Source organism: Scatophagus argus, chromosome 4 (assembly GCF_020382885.2).
Source record: "Scatophagus argus isolate fScaArg1 chromosome 4, fScaArg1.pri, whole genome shotgun sequence".
Taxonomy (NCBI): Eukaryota; Metazoa; Chordata; class Actinopteri; family Scatophagidae; genus Scatophagus; species Scatophagus argus.
Window position 1 is genome coordinate 86,109 of NC_058496.1, and position 23,312 is coordinate 109,420.

At 44.1% G+C, this 23,312-nt stretch overlaps 3 protein-coding genes across 6 annotated transcripts; 1 reads left to right on the forward strand and 2 right to left on the reverse strand.

Annotated features, from left to right (window-relative positions):
* The first annotated feature begins 898 nt into the window (after nucleotides 1-898).
* On the forward strand, nucleotides 899-5,376 carry endog (endonuclease G). Its single transcript, XM_046386413.1, has 6 exons — nucleotides 899-1,105; nucleotides 1,623-1,816; nucleotides 1,914-2,055; nucleotides 4,376-4,485; nucleotides 4,583-4,664; nucleotides 4,753-5,376. Exons 1-6 carry the CDS (start codon nucleotides 944-946, stop codon nucleotides 4,951-4,953), a joined length of 891 nt encoding a protein of 296 aa, XP_046242369.1. The 5' UTR covers nucleotides 899-943; the 3' UTR covers nucleotides 4,954-5,376.
* Nucleotides 5,329-10,232, reverse strand: LOC124057838 (transcription termination factor 1-like). 4 transcript variants are annotated; one of them, XM_046386411.1, is made up of 11 exons: nucleotides 10,079-10,111; nucleotides 9,021-9,129; nucleotides 7,959-8,733; nucleotides 7,665-7,850; nucleotides 7,489-7,567; nucleotides 7,235-7,359; nucleotides 6,919-7,114; nucleotides 6,705-6,794; nucleotides 6,293-6,358; nucleotides 5,857-5,942; nucleotides 5,329-5,742 (listed from the first exon to the last, which is right to left on the reverse strand). In XM_046386411.1, exons 3-11 carry the CDS (start codon nucleotides 8,665-8,667, stop codon nucleotides 5,567-5,569), a joined length of 1,713 nt encoding a protein of 570 aa, XP_046242367.1. In that variant the 5' UTR covers nucleotides 8,668-8,733; nucleotides 9,021-9,129; nucleotides 10,079-10,111; the 3' UTR covers nucleotides 5,329-5,566. The 4 variants fall into 4 exon arrangements, with proteins under 4 accessions (XP_046242367.1, XP_046242365.1, XP_046242368.1 ...); XM_046386409.1 differs by lacking the exon at nucleotides 9,021-9,129 and having other exon boundaries at nucleotides 10,079-10,232; XM_046386412.1 differs by lacking the exons at nucleotides 9,021-9,129; nucleotides 10,079-10,111 and adding an exon at nucleotides 9,868-10,024.
* Nucleotides 10,233-12,877: 2,645 nt separating this feature from the next.
* Nucleotides 12,878-19,270, reverse strand: gpsm1a (G protein signaling modulator 1a). The gene is made up of 4 exons (XM_046387648.1): nucleotides 19,123-19,270; nucleotides 15,766-16,153; nucleotides 15,399-15,596; nucleotides 12,878-13,939 (listed from the first exon to the last, which is right to left on the reverse strand). Exons 2-4 carry the CDS (start codon nucleotides 16,096-16,098, stop codon nucleotides 13,754-13,756), a joined length of 717 nt encoding a protein of 238 aa, XP_046243604.1. The 5' UTR covers nucleotides 16,099-16,153; nucleotides 19,123-19,270; the 3' UTR covers nucleotides 12,878-13,753.
* Between the last annotated feature and the right edge of the window lie 4,042 nt (nucleotides 19,271-23,312).

Consider the following 23,312-nt stretch of genomic DNA (forward strand, 5'->3'; position numbering starts at 1 on the left):
CAACTGGACAAAACTGCTTTCTGTCTGATTGGGCCCCAAGGAGGTCAAATGTCACTGAACCTCTCTCTCTCTCACACACACACCTGAATTGCCTTTCGTTTATTGGTTAAAGTGTTTTTGTAAATAATTCCAATTCAGCAGTCAACCTCTGACCTCCAGGATGTTATGAGAAAACGGAAGCTGAGTTCACAGATATCACAGTTTCATTGTGTTTCTGCTCTGTCATCAGCCTCACACTTCAGAATCTACTGCCATATTTCTGTAATCCACCAGGAATCTTGACTGCAAATAAATCTTAATTGCTAAAACATCCTGTTGAGTGAACACATCCGGATGTGAGGCTGATGAGACTGAAAGGAAAAAGGGAAAAAGAAAGAGAAGAAGAAACCCGACATGAAGAAGACTGTCCGTCATTTCAACATGTGTCAGTGATCAATAAACAGGAGTGTAAAAAGTAATAGAGAGAAAAGGGGAAAAAACATGTCAGTCTCACTTCTATAAAGAAGACACATCTGTTATTATTAAACTGAGTCTATGAGCGACTGATCTGATCACATCCTTTTTTTAGGGGAAATAAGGCGGCTTAAAGTACATGTGTTCAACACAGCTAGATGGAAGCAGATAAAACAGAAACCAACAGTACAAAGGGTTCATAAAACAAATCAATTAAAATCGTCTGACTAAAACACAGTAGCTGACCCTGAATAATAAAGAAATTATTTCTTTACTTTCTATACGTTTTATTATAACATTCATGTTTATATAGATATTAACTATTTTATATTCATCATCGGTGATAAATCATCATATTGTCTTCTGTCTCTATGAGCAACGTAGCAAGTCAGTGTGCGCCAGTGAGTTCGATGTTTCAATAAAGTTTTTTAATGACGTCCGGTCTGTGACGTAATCAGAGCGCGCCGCAAGCGGCTGATCCGCCGGTAGGATGAGACGCACCGGAGCGGCCCTGCTGTTCGGAGCGGGACTTGGAGCCTCGCTGAGACACCTGTGGAGCGTCGTTGACGGGCCGGAGGAGGAGGAGAGAGTCGGACTGCTGAGCAGAGTCCCGGTGGTCCCGATCCCGAGAGTCCAGGCCTCCGAGCTGACGGTGTGTGTGTGTGTGTGAATGTGAAGTGTAACACAGACTGTAATCTGAGCGATTTACAGGGTCATTTTCAGTTTTCAAGGACATTGAGGTCAGTTCAGAAGTTCACAGACACACGGTTGTAATTTATGTAATAAGAAGGAGAAGAAGAAGAACTACAAAGTGTGAGGTTTCTGAATTAAAGTACAAGTTTGTGCCAGAACATAAAAAGTGAAGAGGGGTCCTGGTCTTGGAGGACCACAGGTCCTGGAGGTTGAAGTGGAGCCATGCTGGCAGCATCATCTCCAGACCAGTCAGATTTGTGGGTGAGCTGTGGGGTCCAGGAGGGGGTCAGGACAAGGAGCTCAGAGGGCAGAGGGACAGATCTGTGGTCTCCAGGTCTGCTTGTCATTGGCTTCTGGGAGGCAGTGAGGAAGGTGGAGGTGTCGAAGCATACTGTGATGAGCACCACGCTTGGGGCTGGATGATGACTGGATCATCAGCCTGTTTGGATCATTTCAACATTTTTCTTTTTGCCCAGGTGAGTCCAGGTGGGTCAGCGGTGGTGATGAAGTATGGCTTCCCCTCACTGGCCAACATCAAGACCAGAGAGTCCTACGTCACCTCATACGACCCCCGCACACGCACTGCATCCTGGGTAATAGAGAGGTTAAACCCCACCACCCTGAGTGGCCCATCAGACAGAAAGTTCTGCGAGTTTAAAGAGGATGAGAGGTGAGACAGAGGTGAACAGGAAGACAGGTAAAAGTAGGCTGTCATACAGGAAATTTGCAGTTCATGTAGTTCTTCCTCAATAACTTGTCCCCCACAGCGTCCACATGTTTCACAGAGCCACCAACGCTGACTACAGGGGAAGTGGTTTTGACAGAGGTCACCTGGCCGCTGCAGCCAATCACAAGTGGAGTCAGAAAGCCATGGAGGACACCTTCTACCTGAGCAATGTCGCACCGCAGGTACAAAAATAAATATACACACACACACATTGTGCAACAGCTGGCATCAGTTCTGGTCACAGGACAACATTTTACAGGTAAACTTTGTTACAGCGTGACTACCTGACGTCTGTACTACAACTACAGTTTAGCTCAGGGTCTTCCATGTGATGAAGGCAGCTCTCTTTAACCTGTTAGATCACCACGGTAACTGATGCTGCTCACCTTGCTGGTCCGGAGGAGGTTGTGTTCATGGTCTCATATTAAAATGGGTGCAAACATAACTGCTTTTTCACTGATCCCCCTCCTTTAAAGATAAATAGATAGATAGATAGATACTTTATTGATCCCAAGGGAAATTCAAGCATCCAGTAGCCCATTACAGCAGTGTAGGTTAGTCAAAAAGTAAGCAAACAACCAAACAAGGCCTAATGTTAGTGGAAAAAATAGACTAAACATACTAAATAAACTAACATGTGCTACATAAAGTACAACAGAGTGCAGACAAAGCAGGTCGACCAGACTGACTGTGTGTGTAAAACCAGAGGCTAAAGAGCCACAGTGTAAACACATGTAAACACATTGTTACTCAGAAATGAGTTATAAAGTGCAGGTTAACTGTGCCAAACAACATAAGGTAAGTGGAATAAATGTCCAATAAATAAATGTGATTATTACACCTGATGTGACTCTCAGACTGTCGCTGGGATCGTGACCCCTGAACACCCAGAGATGTGTTGTAGAGTCTAATGGCCAGCAGGACAAACGAGTTCCTGAGTCTGTTTGTGGAGCAGGTCAGAGACAGCAGCCTGGTGCTGAACACACTCCTCTGACTGATCAGAGTCCTGTGCAGAGGGTGGGAGGCGTGGTCCAGGATGGACAGGATCTGATCCAGGGTCTGTTTTTCTGCTGCTGACACCACAGAGTCCAGCTCTGTGCCCACCACAGATCCTGTCCCCCGCACCAGTCTGTCCAGCCGTGTTGCGTCCCTCTTCTTGATGCTGCCTCCCCAGCACGCCACAGCACAGAAGAGGACATCAGCAGTAGTTTTTTGCAGATGTTAAAGGACCCCAACCTCCTCAGGAAATACAGACGACTCTGTTTTTTTCCTGTGGATGGTCTCCGTGTTCACTGACCAGGCCAGTCTGTCATCCAACTGCAGATCCAGGTACTTGTACGTCCTGACCACCTCCACCTCCGTGCCTTTGATGGAGACCGGTGTGGGATGGGTTCTGTTCCACCTGAAGTCAACCACCAACTCCTTGGTTTTGGATGAGTTGAGTTGCAGCTTGTCAGCCCTGCAACATTCGGCAAAGTCCCCCACCAGGCTCCTGTACTCCCCTTCCTATCCATCCTCAATGCATCCCATTATCACAGTATCGTCTGAGTACTTCTGCATGTGGCAGAGCTCCAACTGGTAACGGGAATCAGCTGTATAGACTGTGAACAGGATCGGGGAGAGCACTGTGCCTTGAGGTGCTCCAGTCACCCAGCTTAACAAACTGCGGTCTCTCTGAGAGGTAATCCTCGATCCAGGAGATCATGTGTAGGTCCACTCTCATGTTGTGCAGACTTTCTGCTTCCTGTCTGTAACAGAACTAAGAAATCATCAGGTTTAGTTAACACTTCAGCTTCACACTGACAGGCTGCTCCTGCAGCTAAAAGGCTGAGTACATATTGATTAGTCTGTTGGTACTTATCATCATATTCAATCAATAAAAAAATCATTTCACTTTGATCAACCTGTCCTTCGGTGTGGGACAGAGTTAGATCTGAATGCAGGTCTTCAGTCTGTTGTTTCAATGTGTTGTGTGGATTCCAGAGTCTCAGAGGCACCAAGTGGTAAAATACATCAGTTAACTAATTTACACTGTCAACAGCACTCAGCCCTCTGGTCTTATTTACACCAACAGATCTTTTAGCTGTAATGTGTTTAATTGTCGTCGTAGCTCTCAGTTATAACCGTGGACTGGAGGAGGCAGTCTGTGATTGGTCCATTTGGTGCAGAAGAAAAGCGACACATTACCAAATGCTGCTTTGTATTGAAAAAAAAAAGTTGGTAACACAAGTCATGATACTCGGTTTGTGAAGCCAACAGCAAACAAACAGTCTTAGTTACTGGGGTAACCCCCAGTAACCACCACCCTCCCCCCCATCATCCCCGTCAGCTTCCATCTGAGGACTTGATCGTCCAGTCAGGGAGTTTGAGTCTGCAACTGATGGATGAGATGATTTGATTGATCTGATTTTCCAAGCTGGAGTTCAGGATTAAACTCAGTCTGTTAAACCTGCGTTCTGAACCAGAACACCTGACTGACTGATGTTTGTTGTTTGTTTTGAGAACCCTCACCTGAACCAGAACGCCTGGAACAATCTGGAGAAACTGTGTCGCTCTCTGACCAAACGCTACCTGAATGTGTACATCTGCACCGGACCACTCTACCTGCCCAGGTAACCTCTTTGCTTCTCAGTCTCTGTCTGAGTGCTGTGTGGGAGGGGCACCACGACAGCATCATCAGGTGTGTGTGTGTGTGTGTGTGTGTTGCAGGCAGGAGGTTGATGGGAAACTCTACGTTCGATATCAAGTTTTAGGCAGAAACCACGTTGCTGTGCCAACTCACTTCTTCAAGGTGAGCTCACCAGGCTGCAGGTGATGATGATGATGATGATCACGATCACCTGTCAGTGCATGAGTTCACCTGTCCTCCATCTCCTCAGGTGCTGATCTTGGAGCAGGCAGATGGCAAGGGTGTGGAGCTTCGGTCATATGTTCTACCAAATGAACCAATAGAGGAGAAGGTTCCTCTGGAGCATTTCCTGGTTCCCATAGAAACCATCGAAAGAGCATCAGGACTCTTGTTTGTTCCCAACATCATGAAGAGAACGAGCAGCCTGCAGGCGATCACCAGTCAGAGATGAGCAATACGACCCTCAATCCACTGCTGCTGCTGCCTCCAACAGGACTGCATTACCCACAATCCTCTGCTGCCGAATGAACTACAGTTTGTGTTTGTAGAAAAATCGTGAAATGTTTGACAATTAAGTGAAACTGTGATTCAAGATTGTTTTTTGGTTTTTTTTTACTGCTAATGAAAATCAGTAATCAATAATTCGGTTATTTAAATGTCCAGTTATTGACTTTTGTGTTCAGGCACAAAATGCAGCGGCGGCTTTAATGTCATTAGTCACTTATGGATCTGTTCAATATTTGTAGACAGCAGTAGCAGATTACGCTGTTAGATCGATTATTGATCATAGATCAGGTTGTTGTCACAAAAAGAAGCTCAGGCAAACGACATGAAAAGACTAATTTCATTAAAAAATGAAACATAAAACATGAAACATCTGATGGCCGGATAATCAATTCATCAGGACCATCAAATTAAAAGTCACAGCTTTCCATCTGGAACAAAACGAGTCAGTCAGGTGAGACCAAGACCAGTGAAGCAGAGGTGGAGCCAGCAGGTCTGTGCTCTTTGTGTCACGGGTGGTTTTCGACTCCACGTCTAAGTCCTGATTGAGTGGAGGTTGGTTAACTGTTGTCCACCTCCATGCACTCATCCTCTGAGGTGAAGATCTCAGAGAGGAGGTAGCTGGACTCCTGCTGCACCGCCTCCCGCATTTCCTGCTGTGCCTCCTCGGTCCTCAAGCTCCACAGTTTCTCCTTCAGGACAGGAACGACTTTCAGCTGCAGGAAGTCGATGATCTCTGACCAAACAGGAAGAGGAAGTTACAAACACCCTGAAGTAGACCTGAAGAGGATGTTTTACATCAAGTATTTCACAAAGTATTTCTGTATGGAAAAAGTATTCCAGTACTGACCGGTGTAGGATAAAGTGGCCCAATTGGGAACTCTGAAAACTTTCAGTCTATGGAAACTCTTCTGAACACACACAGAAGTGGCATTCCTGAAACACAACAAAACTGCAGTTAGAAGAACTCAGCTGCTGAACACGTTGGGACGTCCCCTCACTGTCGCAAACGTGTCCATACTGCATGGTATCAACGACAAACACCATCATCATCGTCATAAACACTGCAGGTACAAGATATTACTACTGCAGTAGTACTGCTGCTGTAAGTTGTTTTCTATGCTGTGGCTGCACGACTGTACACTATAGAACAAATGTGACTTAAAGGACTTTTGGATTGAATCAACGATCCTACAGACAAGACAGGAAAGTGAGCAAGTGAACACCTGCTCACCACCAGAGTGAGTCTCAGATCTGACTCTGGATCAGTCTGACCTTTGACTCACCCGACAGTCTGAGCGACCTCATCCCAGTTGATGTCCGCTACGTCGTCCACACTCATGTTGTACAACCTGAAATACACAAACGTTACAGGTCACAGCACTCTGCTCATCCACAACAAACTTGGAAAGGTTTGCCTTCATGGAGCTGTTGGGACTCTTTCAGATACCATCAGGTCATCTTTGGCAGCCAAACAAGTGAAAACCCTTAAAAACATCAGTCTGATAAGGCCTTCATTTAATGTGTTGTTAATGTAAAGAAGAAACTTTTTCAAATCCTTTAATTAATGGTGTCTAAAGCATCCTGTATTAGCCTGTCATAACAAATGTGGTCACGTGACACCTCGCTGCCGTGTCGGCACAATCCCACACGTGTCAAATCGCACACGTGTGTCCTGTTTCATCCTTCTGATCTTACGTGTTGATGAGGTGGATTTTAAACTGAAGTCCTTCAGCTCCTCGGCTGCTGCCGCCATGTTGAAAGAGTCTTGTCTTCAGGATGGTGAACCTGAAACACATAGATGTCATACACCTGAGCTGCTGGGCATCTGGGCACCTCAAAACCAGAACTATGGTACCAGTAAAGTACCAGAAAGGTAAAGTCCAGTACCACAGCCAGCAAGTATACTGACCACTTAAGCCGGCACTGGCTCCAGGATCTGGTCCCAACCTGGTGGCTGATCTCCTTCCAAGGCAAGTTGTTACACAGCTGGTCTCTGCTCAGACCAGAACCTTCAGAACTCTGCCGGACCAGACCCTCCAGGTGAGTCTTCACAGCCTGCTTTAACTTGGACTCCTCATCCGAACTCCATGGACCACGACATGCAGCTTTTTCAAGTGAACACACAGCCAACATTTCAATCCCGTGAATTCATCACAATAAACATCAAGTTCTAACCGGCAGGTTCTGAGTTCTAACAGAACAGAACCTCAGGAGTCAGTGTTTACCCATGCTGACGAACCGTTTCTGCACAGCGAAGACGCTGCGGCCCATCTTCTCTGAGATCATCCTCCAGTTGTTCCCATGGAGGTTCTGTAGCTTCACCAGAGAATGCATCTCCTCCTCTGAGAACCTGACAGAGGAGACCCACAGTTGGAACACAAAGTTCTGCAGCCAGAACGTTCTGGCTGAGCTTTAGGGACATACAAACATAAAGAACAGGAGGTTCTTGTCTGAGAACAGACAATGTTTGACCTCTTACCTTCCCAGGTGGTTCCTCTCGTCAAAAATCTTCTTGGCTCTTGTGTAAACTTGCTGACATGTCCGAGGAATCCCCTCAGCTGGACGGATGGACAGGCAGACAGACAGAGAGACAAGACAGGAAGACTGTCACATTGCTGCTGATGATGATGACGGTGATGATGAGTGTCTACCTACCAATCCTCTGCAGGAAGTGATGTTGTGCTTTTAGCCTCTTGATCTCCGCCTCCTGGTCTTTGAACCTCTCAGGAAACAAAAGCTGATTGGCTGAGCTGATGCCGGTCAGAGCCAGGAAGTCTGCGACATTCTGTCTGATGAGCAGGTTCTCCTCCTGGGAGCACCGCCCGTGACGCAGAGGCACACCTGGATGTGGGGAAACAGTTGCACTTACAGTACCTTATTGTTTGAAGAGTTGGCAGTATTGGTATGTTGTTTGTGATATTAGTACCTCATTGTTTGCAGTATTAGTACCTTGCTGTTTGAAGTTCTTGAAGCGTGGCAGATCGTATCTCAGCAGTTTACTGATCTGGTCATCTGATTTATTCTTGATGTCTGGAATAAACTCCTGAAGTTCCTCCAACAGTGGATCTGCATCTATAGCTTCTCTTCTCCTTCTCTTTACACCTCGTTTTCCTCCTTTCATCATCATCCTCTCTCTCACCATCTCTCCCTTCCACTGCTGTTTTCTTTTCTTCTTCTCTTCCACAGTCTGGCCTTCCTGTGACATCGCTTTCCCAATACTTTCATCTTTCTCCTTCTTCATACTAGTGCTGGTGGTTTTTGTGGAAACCAAGGAATGCATTTCCCTGTTGTGGTCTGTTGTTACCATCACATCCCTCTTCTCACTCAGCTTCTTCTTGTCTTTCTTCTTCTTCTTTTCTGTCTCATTCATCTCTATGTGAATCTGTGTCTCCTCCTCCTCCTCCTCCTCCTCCTCCTCCTCCTCCGTTCTCTTCTTCTTCTCTACCTTCTGACTGCTCGTACCTCCATTAGGAGCGGAAGGAGGAAGACTGAGCTCTTCTTCCTCACTCTTGTTTTTTCTCTTCTTCTTTTTCTTCTTCTTCATCTCCACTCTCTCAGGTGTGTCGATGTCAACAGATGGAGGACACTCTTCCAGACTGTCTGACCTCCTCCTCTTCTTCTGAGGGGACGGAGAGAAAAGGGCTGCAGGAGGTTTCATGACAGGAGGAGGAACAGCAAAAGGAGGACAACCAGACTGATGCTGTCGATCCGTCTGCTGTTCAAGCTGTCAGAGAAGAAACAAACTTCAGAAGGAAGCAGGACGATACCAACAGTTCACACCCGCAGTGATGGCACTACATACTAATACAGATACCAGAAATACCACAATGTATTGCCTCAGGGTTAACAACCAACAGACAGCAGACATCTCCAAGCGTCCACATTTGATGGTAAAATGGACTGCATTTATACAGATTTCTTCTGGTCTGGGAGTCAAACACCAACATGAGCCAGCATGCAGGATACCATGCAGTTCCACCTGCCCATCAGGAGCGTTAACCATTCACACACCTGTCGGTCAGTGGTTCAGTATTTTGTCCCAGGACACTGAATGCAGGTGATTGAAGCAGCGGCCTTCTGAGAAATGGATGACTGCTCTTCCTCCTGAGAACTGATTGAGCTGGAAAACACACGGCCACAGAGCTGAAAACAGGGTGTTTGTGGGAGCTCAGGAACCTGTTTGGAGGTCCTGGTTCTCCCAGGATAGCTGAACTCCAAACATCTACAATCTGATGCTTTGCTGGAGATGAAAGCAGCCAACAGGACAGAGAGGAGCTCAGATGAGCTCCGACATCCACACAGACAAATGAACACAACACGTATATTGACCGAAACAAAAAAAACAACTATTTACTACACTCTGAGTAGTTTTACTTACAGTACATTTGTTGATAGTGCATACATGCTTTTATATGTAGTGGAGTATGTTCGATCTGCTACTCCTCAAGGAAAGGATTTAGATCAGGCATCTCAAACTGGTCCACAGGAGGGCCGGTGTGGCTGCAGGTTTTTGTGCCAACCAACCAAGAGCACACCGTTTGACCAATCAGCTGTCTGAAGACGGAGATCAGTTGATTAAATGAGTCAAGTCTGGTGTGCTGCTACTTGGTTGGAAAGAAAACCTGCAGCCACAGCGGCCCTCCTGTGGACCAGTTTGAGATGCCTGATTTAGATGCTTCTTCCACCGCTGTGTGAATACGTGTATGTACGGTTGCTTGTTTCCCTCGCGAGATTTGGCACAAGCGAAGCCCCCCTCATTTTAAGCCCCTCATTTTCCTCAACAAAGACGGCTGGGAGAAACACAAACACGTCAAAGCAAACCGATTGAACACAAGTGACGAATGTTCTTCGGGATTACATTAAGTCATTCTGTGAACATTAGTTATAAAGCCCCGTCCGTTGCTCTGTAGGCCGCCATGTTGTTGTAGTCAGCTGATGATAACTTGTTTGCTAACTGACCGACACATTTCACTTCGTTTCAAAAATCCGCTCTGATTCTGATTGTCTTTTCGCTTCTAAACACAATCAGTAAATCGATTTTACCATCTCAAACACTTTAATCGACTCACCGCTTCCTCTGGTGCCGCACGTGCGAGGAACGGCAGAACGACGCTTGTTTATTTCCTGTTTCCAAGCAGCGCGTGCGCAATAAGAGGTGGTAAAGGCAGAGGTATCCACGCTGGTTGAGTTTCCTGATTCCAGTTCTCTCTCACACACGAAGTTCTTTCTACCGGATGCTTAACTTAAATACTGCGCTTTAGCAATGTACTTGTTTTATATATTATATATATTTTGTTGAAATATTCTGACTGATGTAAAAAAGATTTCCAGGACAGAAATGTTTTTACAAGATAAAAATACTGCTCACAGAGCAGTGAGTCTTCAGATAAGAGTGGTAAGTGGTTCCAGTGTGTAGCATTTATGAAGTATAATATTTATCATTATATTTTCATTCGTGTATAATCAGCTGAAATTAAGAATTGTTGTGTCTTCATTACCTCAGAATGAGAGGGAGAAGCTCCTCTGGCGGAGTCTGCCATGTTACACCACCATGTTTCACACATTTATTGTCTTTAGAGGCCAAGTTAGGGTGAAATGAGGGGTATTCCTTTGGTTTCAACCTGCGACCTCGCCACTAGATGTCATTAAATCCTACACACTGGGCCTCTAATCTATCTTAGCCATTAATTCATGTGTTCAAATAAATAAAATAAATAATTCTAAAATAATTTTTCTCCTCTATTCTGCATTAATCAGTTTGTGAAAGTGAAATAAAACTAGAAATCAACTCTTTGTTTGTTAAAATATGTTTTATTTTATCAAAAGGGAAGATATAGACTAACCCTTACAGGAAGAACCGATCCACAGAGGATGTCATATCTTCTGTGGTCCACACAGCTCTCACCCGCCTAGAGAATAAAGACTCCTATGTCCGTCTGCTCTTCGCGGATTTTACATCAGCTTTCAATACAATCATTCCGCAGACACTGATCCACAAACTCAGTACACTCGGACTGAGCTTCACCGTCTTCAACTGGGTCCTGGACTTGCTGACGGACAGGCCGCAGACCGTGAAGATCCATGACAGCTCCTCCCCCATCACCCTCAGCACCGGCTCTCCCCAGGGCTGTGTGCTGAGCCCCCTCCTGTTCACCCTGCTAACACACGACTGCTCAGCACAACATCCAAGCTGCCTGATCGTCAAGTTTGCAGATGATACAGCAGACGCGTTGTCAACAGCGACGAGTCCAACTACAGGCAGGAAGTGGAACACCTGGAGGGTTGGTGCAGGGAAAACAGGGAGGTGAGATGATCGTGGACTTCAGAAGGGGCAGACATCTCCCCCTTCCTCCCCTGTACATCGGAGGGACAGCGGTGGAAGTGGTCTCCAGCTTCAGGTACCTGGGCGTCCACATAACGGACGACCTCACCTGGAGCGACAACACATCCTGTCTCATCAGGAAGGCACACCAGCACCTCTACTTCCTCAGGAGGCTGAGGCGTGCCGGACTGGGGAGCTCAGTCCTGACATCCTTCTACAGATGTGTGGTGGACACACTCACTTTATATATACAATGTATATATCTAGTCCCAGCCTAGTCAAGCGAGCATGAACTGATGAAGCCTCTTGGATGAGAGGTGAAACGTCTTCAAAGACAAATAACTAAGTCCAGTTGCATTCGATTGAATTTCCTTGAGATAACCATGACCTGGATGAATGAGAATATTCACAGGCTACAATGTATATAGTTTTCTACACATGTACATACCTGCATTTTAAATTTTTTAAAGAAATTTGAACACAGTTTTTGTAAATACCTGTACTTTTTGAGATTTTAGTTTTTGTTTATCCTATCTTTATTGTTATCCTATTTTTTATACTTCGCACTTTTCTCCTTTCTTGGTCGGGAATACTGCATGTGCAATGTCTGTAAGAACAAGAATTTCCCTCCAGGGATAAATAAAGGAATTCTGATTCTGATTCTGAGAGCCTCCTGTGCTCCTGCATCACTGTGTGGCACAGCAGCTGCTCTGCAGCAGAGAAGAAGTCTCTGCAGAGGGTGGTGAAAGCTGCACAGAAGACTGTGGGACGCAGCCTGTCCACCACCACAGACATTTACACCTCCAGGTGCAGGAAAAGGGCCTCCTGCATCATGAAGGACCCCACCCACCCCTCACACAAACTGTTTGCCCCTCTCCCCTCAGGCAGGAGGCTGCGGAGCATCAAGAGCAGGACCACCAGACTGAGGAACAGACTGTTGAACTCTGGAGGTCTTCTGTAGCCCCTGCTGCTACCCCATCCCCATCACACCACACCACACCACACACACATCACACCCCCCAGCTAATCCAAGCAGTTTCATCAGTCCCAGAACTGATGACTCTGCTTGGATTAGCAGCAAAACGTCTTCAAGCCAATCTTCACAAGTCCAGACGCCTTGCTTTAACTCTTTGAGTGAATGTCTGTAATAAACTGAAAACACTTTAAAACAAGAAGTGTTCACACATTATTGCTTGAGTAAATGGTACATGGTCTCACAGAGGACTTCTTATGGCTCAATTAAAGTAGTTGGAATATAGTTTCATATATTGCTACTGAACTACAACATTTATTATCACCATCAGGCATAGTTTTATTAACTTTCATTGTAAAGTGCAGGCCTGGTGTTTGTCACCATATGAGCAGGTAGCAGGTGAGGAGATTTTCCTGTGTCTGACATGTTAAGGATAAATAGAAATAAGCAGAGGAAGATTAACGGCCATTCATTTTATTTTCAGAAAATCACGGAAATTGAAAATACATGAATAAGGTACAGTATACAGTCTGTTTTGTTTTTTGTTTTTTGTTTTTTTTTTAATGCCCTCACTCTGTTTCTCTGTCACTATCTGGTATCACAGGGCCTTACGAGTACAAATCAAATGCAGCATGAATTCCTGCAGGGGAAAAGACTGTATCCTTAATTATGCGCCCTCCCCGTGAGTCATGTGATCTGCCAGGTGCAGGTGACCTGTGTTTCTTACCAAAACTCACCAGATTCCACAGAAGAGCATTTTAGTTTTCTCCTCATGAAACTTTGACTTTTTCTGTTGGGTTTGTTTGGACGAGTCAGATTCACCAGAGGGTTCGGGTTAGTTAATAAATGTGTGAACGGCACCTGTTCACAGGCAGGTGAACACCTGTTATTAACAGAATATAACTCTGACTGTTTGTGTTTCGCTCTTAAAAATGCTACCAGACACTTTGCAGAGCTTTAGGTCAGAGAGATGACTGATCTCACAGTGTGCGTTAAAACCGTATTAGTTCAGATGTTACTGATGTGTCATCAGAGAAAAACTGGACAGTCACAGACATACAGAGAGAAAACCATTCTCTGTTCATGACTAAGGTAAGAGGTATTAGATAAGTTATCGAACTTTATAAGCTATCCAGTAGTCCACTCTCAGGTGGACAGTGGATGCTCACCCGGACAGAGACGGATGAAAATCAGAACAAGTCAAACTGAAAATACACAGGTAGCAGGATGTGGATCAGAGTAACTCTGATCTATAACGTTCTGAGTATTCAAACTCCACACATAACCTTTCACTGGAAGGACCCTGTCCCTGCTGTTCTCAGCTCAGGTGTGTCTACCACAATCAGTTTGGAGTCAGAGGTTTCCACAGTGTGTGAATCATCTGTTCAAAAACATCCTGACAGGTTGACAACAATTCAGCCAAAGCAGCCTATCAGAAGGTGCTCCTCATCAGTGATGATGACAGTGGTGGGAGGAGCCAGCTGTGTGTGTTTGAAGAGAAGCTCGCTGCTCGTCCATCCTCCTGGACTGAGCTCTCTGAATCAAAGTGAAGAAATCCTCCTGACCTTCAGGAGCCGAATGAAGAACGTCATCAAGATCAGGAAGAGAACATCTCTGATCATCCATCCTGTCAGACTGCAGGAAGACAGGCAGACAAACAGGCAGGCATGTTGATAAAAAGGTAAACAGAGAGAGAGAGGGGCAGATGGTCAGGGAGACAGGCAGACAGACAGAGAGAGAGAGAGACCAACAGACAGGCAGACAGAGAGACAGTGAGTAAGGCCTTGACCACATGAATACAGAAAATCTTCTTAACGCTGCTCTCAGCTGTGAGCACGCTGTAGCCACAGCACTCCAATGCCCTGCTCTTCATCTCTGGAGACTTTAATCATGCAGCTCCTTCAACCTCTCTAACCTCATTCACCCAGTATGTTACCTGCCACACCAGAGACAGTAAAATACTGGACCTTTTCTATGCCAACACCAAGGAGGCATATGCATCACTCCCCCTCCCTCCGCTGGGCAGAGCTGATCACAACCTGGTGCTCCTCCAGCCTATGTACAAACCTCTGGAGCACAGCAGCCAGCTGTGACCCGCACAGTGAAAAAAGGGTCTGATGAAGCTGAATGATGATGGACGTGTTAAAGGACTGTTTTAGCTCCACTGTGTGGGAATTTCAAGAATTTCCCTTCAGGGATAAATAAAGGAATTCTGATTCTGATTCTGATTCTGAAGTCTTCAGTGATGCCCACGGGGAGGACATTAACAGCCTGACTCACAAAATCTGTGCAATAATTAATCCATCCACTAACCATAACCTGTGGAACTCTAGTGTAAATAGTTTTTCTGTACTGTGTACAGCTGCAGGTACGTGTTTCCAGTGTATTTATTCTTTCTGAATGCACATCTTACTCTTAGTTTTGCATGATCTTCACCCTCTGTATCTCTTTGGCTGCTGTAACACTGCAGTTTCCAAGTTATGGGACTATTAAAGGATTATCTTATCTTATCTTAATGGATATTTCCTCTATCAATGTTTATAAAATAAATAACATTAAAGGATGTTAAAATGCACACGCTGTGGACAAAGTAATAACAGAGAAGAAATCTATGGTCTCTCATAACTTAATTAGAGTGAGTAGCTGCTGGTCAAAGATCACTGGTTGATGGTCAGTTCTTCACCTGAACAGGTATCATATAGCCTGCTGTTACGACCCTGAGGAGTAAACCTTCCTGCACCTCTTCTCCCTGTGCTTTTATCACTTCTGATTCCAGCCAGATCCCTCTAACTCAGCCTCCAGTTGGCTCTTTGTTGGTTTCCACCATCCTGTTGTTAATTCACCAGCCGTCAGTTTGTGTTTGACCCCACCTTCACCTGCCACCGCTGACTGAAAGTCTACAGTGTCTTCACACAGTATAAAAAACAAAGCAGCCTAAACTTCCTGATGAAAGTCTGAAAGTGAACAGAGGCGCTTTTCACAGCTAAAAGCCTCTGAATGTTTCAGTTCATACGGTGAAGACAAATGTCACATTTGTGTCATTATGTCTCTCCATAAAAGCTGAAGCTGCTGATACAGAGGATCATGCTGGTACCTGGTAGTGTATGAGCATGTAGTAGAAGTCCAGAGTAGGCGGGCTAGGCTGGTCAGAGCTGCAGGCCCCACAAAGAGCAGCTGGTCCTGGGTCAGGGAGCAGGCTGAGGCTGGCTCTTTGGTCCTCCAGTCTCTGACCCTGACACTCCAGAATCAGATCCAACAAGGCATCTGGTTCCTCCTGCTGGCCGCTACGATGCTACAACAACAACACCGCCAGCAGCCGTGGGTAAGAGATGAACAGCTGGGCTAGAAAATATCTGTCTCTTTAATAAAAACCCACAAGAAGCGGATATAAAAATCAAAAAAACGTAGAGAGAAGTCAACTATAAACAGCTGTTCTGCTTGTTGTTTAAGTTTGATATTACCTTGCTCCTTGAAGTCATGGCTCTGGTCCTGGAGCTCAGAGCAGAGCCCAGGCTCTGACCCCGGGGTCTGATGGAGCTTTCTTCAGGGCCTGGACCTGGTCCAGGAGTCACAAGGTCTCCCAGGGTCCGAAGGGTCCTGAGGGGAGAGGTGGAGACTGAGTTCCTGCTGCTGGCCGCTGAGTGAGGAACAGCGCTGGTGTTGCTGGGACTACATCCTAGCCCGGTTTCCAGACTACCATTATGGTGGAGGGGTGGAGAGCATTTGGATGTCATTGGCTCGATCCTCCCATTCTGGGTGGGAGGAGGTGCACCTGAGAAGTTTTTATCAGCCATGTTGGAGGTGTGGGTGGGGCAAAATCGTTATTCTCATAAGTGGATGGAGTTAAACCTGGACAGAAAGAGAGTGGAGCAAGAAGTGAAACAAAGATCCATCTGGAGAGTCACACATCAGGTAACGTGGTCCTTTGACCTCCTGGAACGCAGCAATGGGCAACAGATAATCCAGGTTGAGATCTGATGTGATCAGACACACGATGGACAAACTATCTTATCTTAAGGGCCATTCAGTAGCAGTAGCATCATCTTCCTCAGTTTTCTCTGTTGGAAAAGAATTGTGGATGTTTAAATTTCCATTTTTCTGGCATCAAAATTTTGACAGACTCAATGTTAGTTTGCCACATTTCATGATCAAAAGCTCCAGAGCAGTCTCTGAATGAACCAGGTGAGATGGTTTTATAACTGCTGTTTCTAGGGTCAATAATAACTGAACCTTATCTTTTAAGCTAACATGAGAAGAAGTCCGCCTGTTAAGGAAGATCATGTGATATGCACATGCAGGCTTTATATAGCAGAGCGCTGAAGTGCTTTCTCAGCGGTTTTTATCAAATTATCTTTTCATTTCAAATTCTCTTATTATTTATGTTGATATTATATTGTGACAGGGAGATGTTATTTCCTGTTTTATTTTTTAAAATGTATGTGTTGGCTCTCACTGATAACTGGTGAAGATTCAGTCCTCCTGTAGAGGTTATTTCAACTGTCATTTTTCCTGCCCCGATGAAGGTCCGAAGGGGTAACCTGGAAAACTCAGACATATAAAGACTTAGACTGTATAATTCTATGGTCTAGTCCTCTTTCTTCCCTTATGAGGACTTGTATATAGCTTTATAGTGTACTATTTTTACTTACCTTGTAAATTGTTAATTTATTTTACCTCTACACTCTTTTGTAACTGTTTTTGCACTCCTCTTCTGTCCTTGTGAGCTGCCACAACAGGTGGATTTCCCCACTGCGGGATCAATAAAGTTCATCTTATCTTATCTTAAACACAAAGTGTTTGTTATGCTTTATGCTTCGTCTTCTTGTGTCTCACTTGGTGTGTGTATTGTTTACAGGTCATGTACTCTTCTGATAAATGCTATGGACCACACGCCTGCTCAAGACATCACTGTAACCTGCGATCTGACCCTCCTCACCCGCTCCATCACACCCAACACCTCATCACAGGGGGATTGTACTGCTGGTCAGAGTTCATCTCAGGCTAAGCCTTGTTGTTCTGATTAGTCCCTTTCACACGGCCTGTTCAAGTGTTGCTGTTGTGCAGTCATTATGCCTCACTGTTCAGTTTTAAAGATCTGGAGAGGGAAGGGGGATTCATTTCTGTTGAGCCTCTGATGCCTGTGTAAAAATGACATGCTGGTGACGCCTTGATAAGCGTAATGTGTGCAACTCATAACCAAGAGATTAAAAAAACGCTGGCAGCAGTTAGCAGCTAACTCAAAACAAATAAAAATGTCTGAAAACTTGGGAGACAACAAGGTCTCTTCTTTGCCCTCCAAACAGACGATGAGAAACAACAGGCACAGTAACTTAAAGTCACTGCCATATTATTACATTCTTATCATGTGTAAAGGGCTGTCCAGTGTGTATGTTATATATCACAGTGCTCTGTTACATATCATACCTCTTTAGCTAACCCACCTCATTGACACCTTTCTGATTCAGTTCAGTTTAGTTTATTTAAATGGCCCCAAAGCACAACAAAGTGTTCTCCCGACTCCTTCCTAATGGTAACAAACAGCTAGCAGTAAACAGTTTCCAAACATAATACTTGAAGCATATTTGATGATGTTGTTGCACTTGCATGATCCTTGAAATTCTTTACATCCATATGGTTGAATTCACTTGTAAGTTGCTTTGGATAAAAGTGTTGGCTGCATAATGTGATGTGATGTCCAATCCATAGCAGCCAGCTAAGTTAACAGGAAGTCCCTGCAGAACTACAAGTTAAAGAGTAGAGCTTGTCAAGGTTTTAATCAGAATCAGAATTCCTTTTTTTTATCCCCAAAGGGAAATTCTTTTTAAGAGGCAAAATGCTTCATTAAACTGAACTGTCAACTTTTCAATAGAAAGAATTAGAAAGTATTATTCTGTTTCATTTACAAACACATAAGGACATATGTATGTTTCAAGCAATCAGCTTGAGCCATGTTTTTTTAAAATAACATATATAACAAATATCAAAAACAAACCGGAGCTAATCTCTACATAAGAACAAGCCTGTAAGTTACAAGCTGTTGTACATTAGTGACGATAAAACACAACTCAGACAACATTTATGTCAGCAGGAGGATAACATAACAGCTAACTGAAAACCTGCTATGAGGGGGAGGTTGAGGATCTATTATTTTTATATTTAGGGTTTCTTCATATCCAGCATGATGAACATAAAAGATCTCAGTGACGTCCAATCAGTTTATTGGATCTGTCAGGAGGGAAAGAATAATACTGAACTTCAAAACCTTTATATTCCCCACAGTGTGTGACAAATTGATAAAATAAAAACTAAAAACTACTAAATTGAAAGATGGTCCAGCTGAAAGTAAACTGGCTCTGGTCTGCTTTCATTCAGCTTCAGCAGAAGTAGGTCAACAACAAAACCAACGAGTGTCTAATCACATTTACAACTCAAAGGACAGACACACACGCGCACACACACACACACACAGAGAGAGAGAGAGAGAGAGAGAGAGAGAGAGAGGAATTAAATTAGTGAACAGTGTCTGTGTTCACCTCCTTCAAAGCTTTATTCAAGAAATATCTTCAGCACCACCTGATGGCTGTCAGAGGAACTACACTCACAGAGTTTGTGTGTCACTACACAGATGGAGCCTCAGCAGGTCCAAAATTTAACACCAGAATCCAACAATTACCATGAAAAAGTTTGTTTCCAAACAAATTTTCAGTGTTTAAAGTTTTCTTGTGTCTGCAGAAGAGATAAGACAACAAACTGCTGAACGAATCAGCCAATCTCTGTCGAGATAAACTGCTTAAATAAAGTTTTCTGAGTTACTTCACCTCAGCATCACCGTCTTCTTCAAAGTTCTGCTCTGTGCCGAGTGTTCGCTCCTGTCCTTCCTTACCCTGTTACACTTCTTTCCACTCGTCTAGTTTCTCCACTGAGTGAAGTCCCTCTGTTGGCTGGTCAGACACACACACACACACACACACACACACACACACACAGTGATACAATGAAAGAGAAGACTGGGCCTACATCACGGTTTCCATAACAACTGAAGTGAGGCTTCCAAATCCTGCCTTCCAAACACACATACATACACACACACACACACACACACACACACACACACACACACACACACACACACACACACACATTCCTGCATTGTTTAGTCTATTCAGCTGAACCTAGAGAATGCTGCTCTTCAACTGTGGGCCTCACACACACACACACACACACACCCTTGTTGTGTTAAAATGTGTACAGGATTTCTCTCCACAGTTTTGTCACAGTAAACAGAAAACCTTCTGCAGCAGTACACATTACAGTTAAAGGAAATGTGATGCTGTCAATAATTATTATTTAATTATATTCAACTGTAATTATACAAATAACATTTTTTTCTGAACAGAAACAGAGCAGCTGAAGAACAGTCAGATTTGTCTGAATGACATAAATAAAATGATCATCATGTAATTTTTGTTGTCTGTCTGTGCTTTCCATGTGTGTACTGTCTGTGCTACTTTCTGTTCCAACTGGTGCCTGTAAATGTAGCATTTGATTTTATTGTTTATTAATATTCAGATTTTACTGTTGTAATGGAACTTTGTGTGACAACTTTACCTGACCATATTATGTTCAGAATCCACAGACGGAAAACTCAACATTTATCCAATAAACCAATTAATCAATAAAATAAATCAGTAGAAATGCAGATATTTATTGAGAGTCACAGCATTTCATTAACATCAACATGATAGTAGATTGATGACTGAAGATTCAGGTGTGACTGGGGTGTAACTTAAGTGTGACAAGGTCACATCACCTTGTAAGAGGCAACAGAAAGAGGACAACAGAGAAGGAGGACAACAGGAGGAAGAACATCACTATTCCATATATTGCAGGAGTATCAGAGAAACTCATGAGGATTTTTAATAAACACCAGATCCCGGTAAATTACAAACCCAGCAACACTTTAAGACACAAACCGGTACACCCTAAGGACAAAACTTCCGGACACAAACTAGATAACGTGTATATGCAGTGCAGTGAGGAACGTGCTGACTTGGGGAAACCAAACAACCACTCCACAGAGGTATGACACAACAGAGGAGAGCCAACACCTCCAGACAGGACTCAGCAGTCCACCTGCACCTCAAAGCCAAGGGACACTCCTCTGAAAATGACATGGTTCATATTCTAGCCAGGGAAGACAGATGGTTTGAGAGAGGAGTAAAAGAAGCCCTTTTGTTTAGGAATTCAATACCCACAGAGGTTAAATACTCTGCACTCCCCACCAAAATTTAGAACTGAAGGAGTTTCTTGGATGAGAGATGAAACGTCTTCAAGAACCCTAACAAGTACAGATTCTCTAAGAATTTACTACACAGACCTGACCTTGATGATCAAGAGTCTTCACCGACGGTAGATTGCATTGTCTGACTGCGGTTTGTGCTGTGACAAAGACCCCATCCAGAAGAAGAAGAAGAATCAGCTTTATTGACAGTATATATATTTTTACACACACACACACTGAATTCTTCTGCATTTATCCCATCCTTAGTTCAACACACACATGTAACACCCGGCAAATTACATGCAGTGAAACACACACAGGAGCAGTGGGCAGCATCAAGCGCCCGGGGAGCATATTGGGGGGTTAAGTGCCTTGCTCAAGGGCACATCAGCCGGCTAATGAAGGGGGGGAGCATAAGGGCGCAGAAGGACTTCCTTCCTAATGTGGAGCAGCCAGACAAAAACTCACAGCCATCATCAAAGGTGACAAGAAATAACTCAACTAAATGCTAATCGTGGTGCATTCAGCTGATTTCTCTATATAATATTACACACACAAAGAATACATTCAAGCTCTAACTGGAATTACTGGGGCCCACACACACAAGTGTATAAAACACCACAATGACGTCCTCATGGCATCGGACCGCGGGCTTGTCTCGTTTTACTGGATCTCAGTGCTGCTTTCGACACAGTAGATCACAACATTTTATTACACAGATTAGAACATGAGACTAGGATCACAGGGACAGCACTAGGCTGGTTTAAATCATGTTTATCAGATAGATTTCACTTTGTTCACGTTGATGTTGTTTCCTCTTCGCATATACGGGTTAACTTCGGTGTTCCGCAGGGTTCAGTGCTTGGGCCGATCCTGTTCACCTTATACATGCTCCCTCTAGGAAATATTATTCAGAAACATGGCACAAACGTTCATTTTTATGCTGATGACACTCAGTTGTACTTATCCTTAAAGCCTGAAAAAACAGAGCCGTTAGCCAGACTCCAGGCATGTCTTAAGGACATAAAGGACTGGAAGACCTCCAATTTTTTATTATTAAACTCAGACAAAACTGAGATCATTGTTCTAGGCCCTAAACATCTTAGAACTAGAATAGCTGATAATATTCTTTCTCTTGACGGCATTACTTTGGCCTGGGTTCAACAGGCAGACACCACCTCCACTTTTAAGACTAAACTTAAAACCTTTCTGTTTAGTAAAGCGTACAGTTAGCCCCAAATAAAGTGTGTAGGGCTGGTAGCCATAGTTACAGTCACTTCTTGACAGACAGCCGGGTAGAACAGGTGTGACTAACTGTTAATCTTTAAATCTCTATCATAGCTATCTCTCTATCATGCTGTATGCTATAGGCCTATGCTGCCGGGGGATACAAACAAACCTCCTCCTTTTCCTCTTCTATCCTCTCCCCTCGTCAGATTAACATGCAGTTCATTATTTTATGTCACTAACTGTGTGTCCAGTGCTCCTCGTAGTCTTGTGTCTCTCCCTCCCTTTCTCTCTCTCTCTCTCTCTCTGTATCTTTCTGCAGGTATCTCTCCATCCAGATCTTCATGTTGAACTGTAGCTCTATGACCAACCCAATGTCTACTGTTGACATCTGCCTGTCATTCTTCTGTGCATCGACTATCAGCGGGGTGGTTCTCCCTACGGGCCGAAATTGAACTCAAAAGAATTGATAGGATAGTGATTTTCAACAGCACATAAAAAATACATGAATGATACAGCAGTTCATTATAATTCCATTATTCTAATTTCAGTCTTGTGAAATGTTAAAATCATATTGAGGTGGTATCAAAAATGAAACTAAACAGTTGAGATTTTGTTTTACTTGTCTTTTTAGTAATGTCACTCTCATGTTGTTAACTGCTTTCCTGCCTGTACAACATCCATTGCCCGTCCTGGGTGAGGGATCCCTCCTCTGTTGCTCACCCTGAGGTTTCTCACATTTTTTCCTGTTAAAGGTTTTTCTGGGAGTTTTTCCTCAGTCGATGTGAGGGTCGAAGGGCAGAGGATGTTCCTGATGTTATGTTAAGCCCTTTGAGACAAACTGCTTGTAAAAATGGGCTGTACAAATAAAGTTGTCTGTCTGTCTTAATAGAATAGAATAGAATCAGCTTTATTGACAGTATATATATTTTTACATACACACACTGAATTTGTCTCCTGCATTTGACCCATCCTTAGTTCAACACACACATGCAACACCCGGCAAATTACATGCAGTGAAACACACACAGGAGCAGTGGGCAGCATCAAGCGCCCGGGGAGCATATTGGGGGTTAAGTGCCTTGCTCAAGGCATCAGCCGGCTAATGGGGGGGCATTAATCACTCCACCACACCCAAATTTTTCCTGCCCATCCGGTGGGGGAATCGAACCGGTGACCCTCCAATCACAAGCCGCTTCTCCAACCTCTAGGCCACGGCTGCTAAAACTGTCATGCTGTATGAGTTTTGGTTGTGTCTTGTCTTTTGATTTTTAGTTCACATGTCATGTTTCATGTTTGTCTTGTCATGTGTTTGTCATGCCTGGTGTTTTGGTTATGCTTTGTTTTTTTGATTTTGGTAGTCCACGTGCCATGTTTCATGTTTGTCTCTCATGTGTTTTCCTGTTTTATGTTCAGGTTTTGGTCACATCTTGGTTTTCTGTCCTTTTGTTTTTGAATGCATGTGTCATATTTCTTGTGTTTTCATGTTTTATGTTCAAG

Coding starts and splice junctions, on each gene's coding strand:
- endog (XM_046386413.1), top strand. CDS start 944: ATGAGACGCACCGGAGCGGCCCTGCTGTTCGGAGCGGGACTTGGAGCC. Junction 2,056..4,375: donor TGAGCAATGTCGCACCGCAG/GTACAAAAATAA, acceptor GTTTGTTTTGAG/AACCCTCACCTGAACCAGAA. Junction 4,486..4,582: donor GGACCACTCTACCTGCCCAG/GTAACCTCTTTG, acceptor TGTGTGTTGCAG/GCAGGAGGTTGATGGGAAAC.
- LOC124057838 (XM_046386408.1), bottom strand. CDS start 8,956: ATGTTGGTGTTTGACTCCCAGACCAGAAGAAATCTGTATAAATGCAGT. Junction 7,568..7,664: donor TCACTTCCTGCAGAGGATTG/GTAGGTAGACAC, acceptor CCATCCGTCCAG/CTGAGGGGATTCCTCGGACA. Junction 5,743..5,856: donor GGCCACTTTATCCTACACCG/GTCAGTACTGGA, acceptor CTGTTTGGTCAG/AGATCATCGACTTCCTGCAG.
- gpsm1a (XM_046387648.1), bottom strand. CDS start 16,098: ATGGCTGATAAAAACTTCTCAGGTGCACCTCCTCCCACCCAGAATGGG. Junction 15,597..15,765: donor CCATGACTTCAAGGAGCAAG/GTAATATCAAAC, acceptor TTGTTGTTGTAG/CATCGTAGCGGCCAGCAGGA. Junction 13,940..15,398: donor ACATGCTCATACACTACCAG/GTACCAGCATGA, acceptor GTCTTCCTGCAG/TCTGACAGGATGGATGATCA.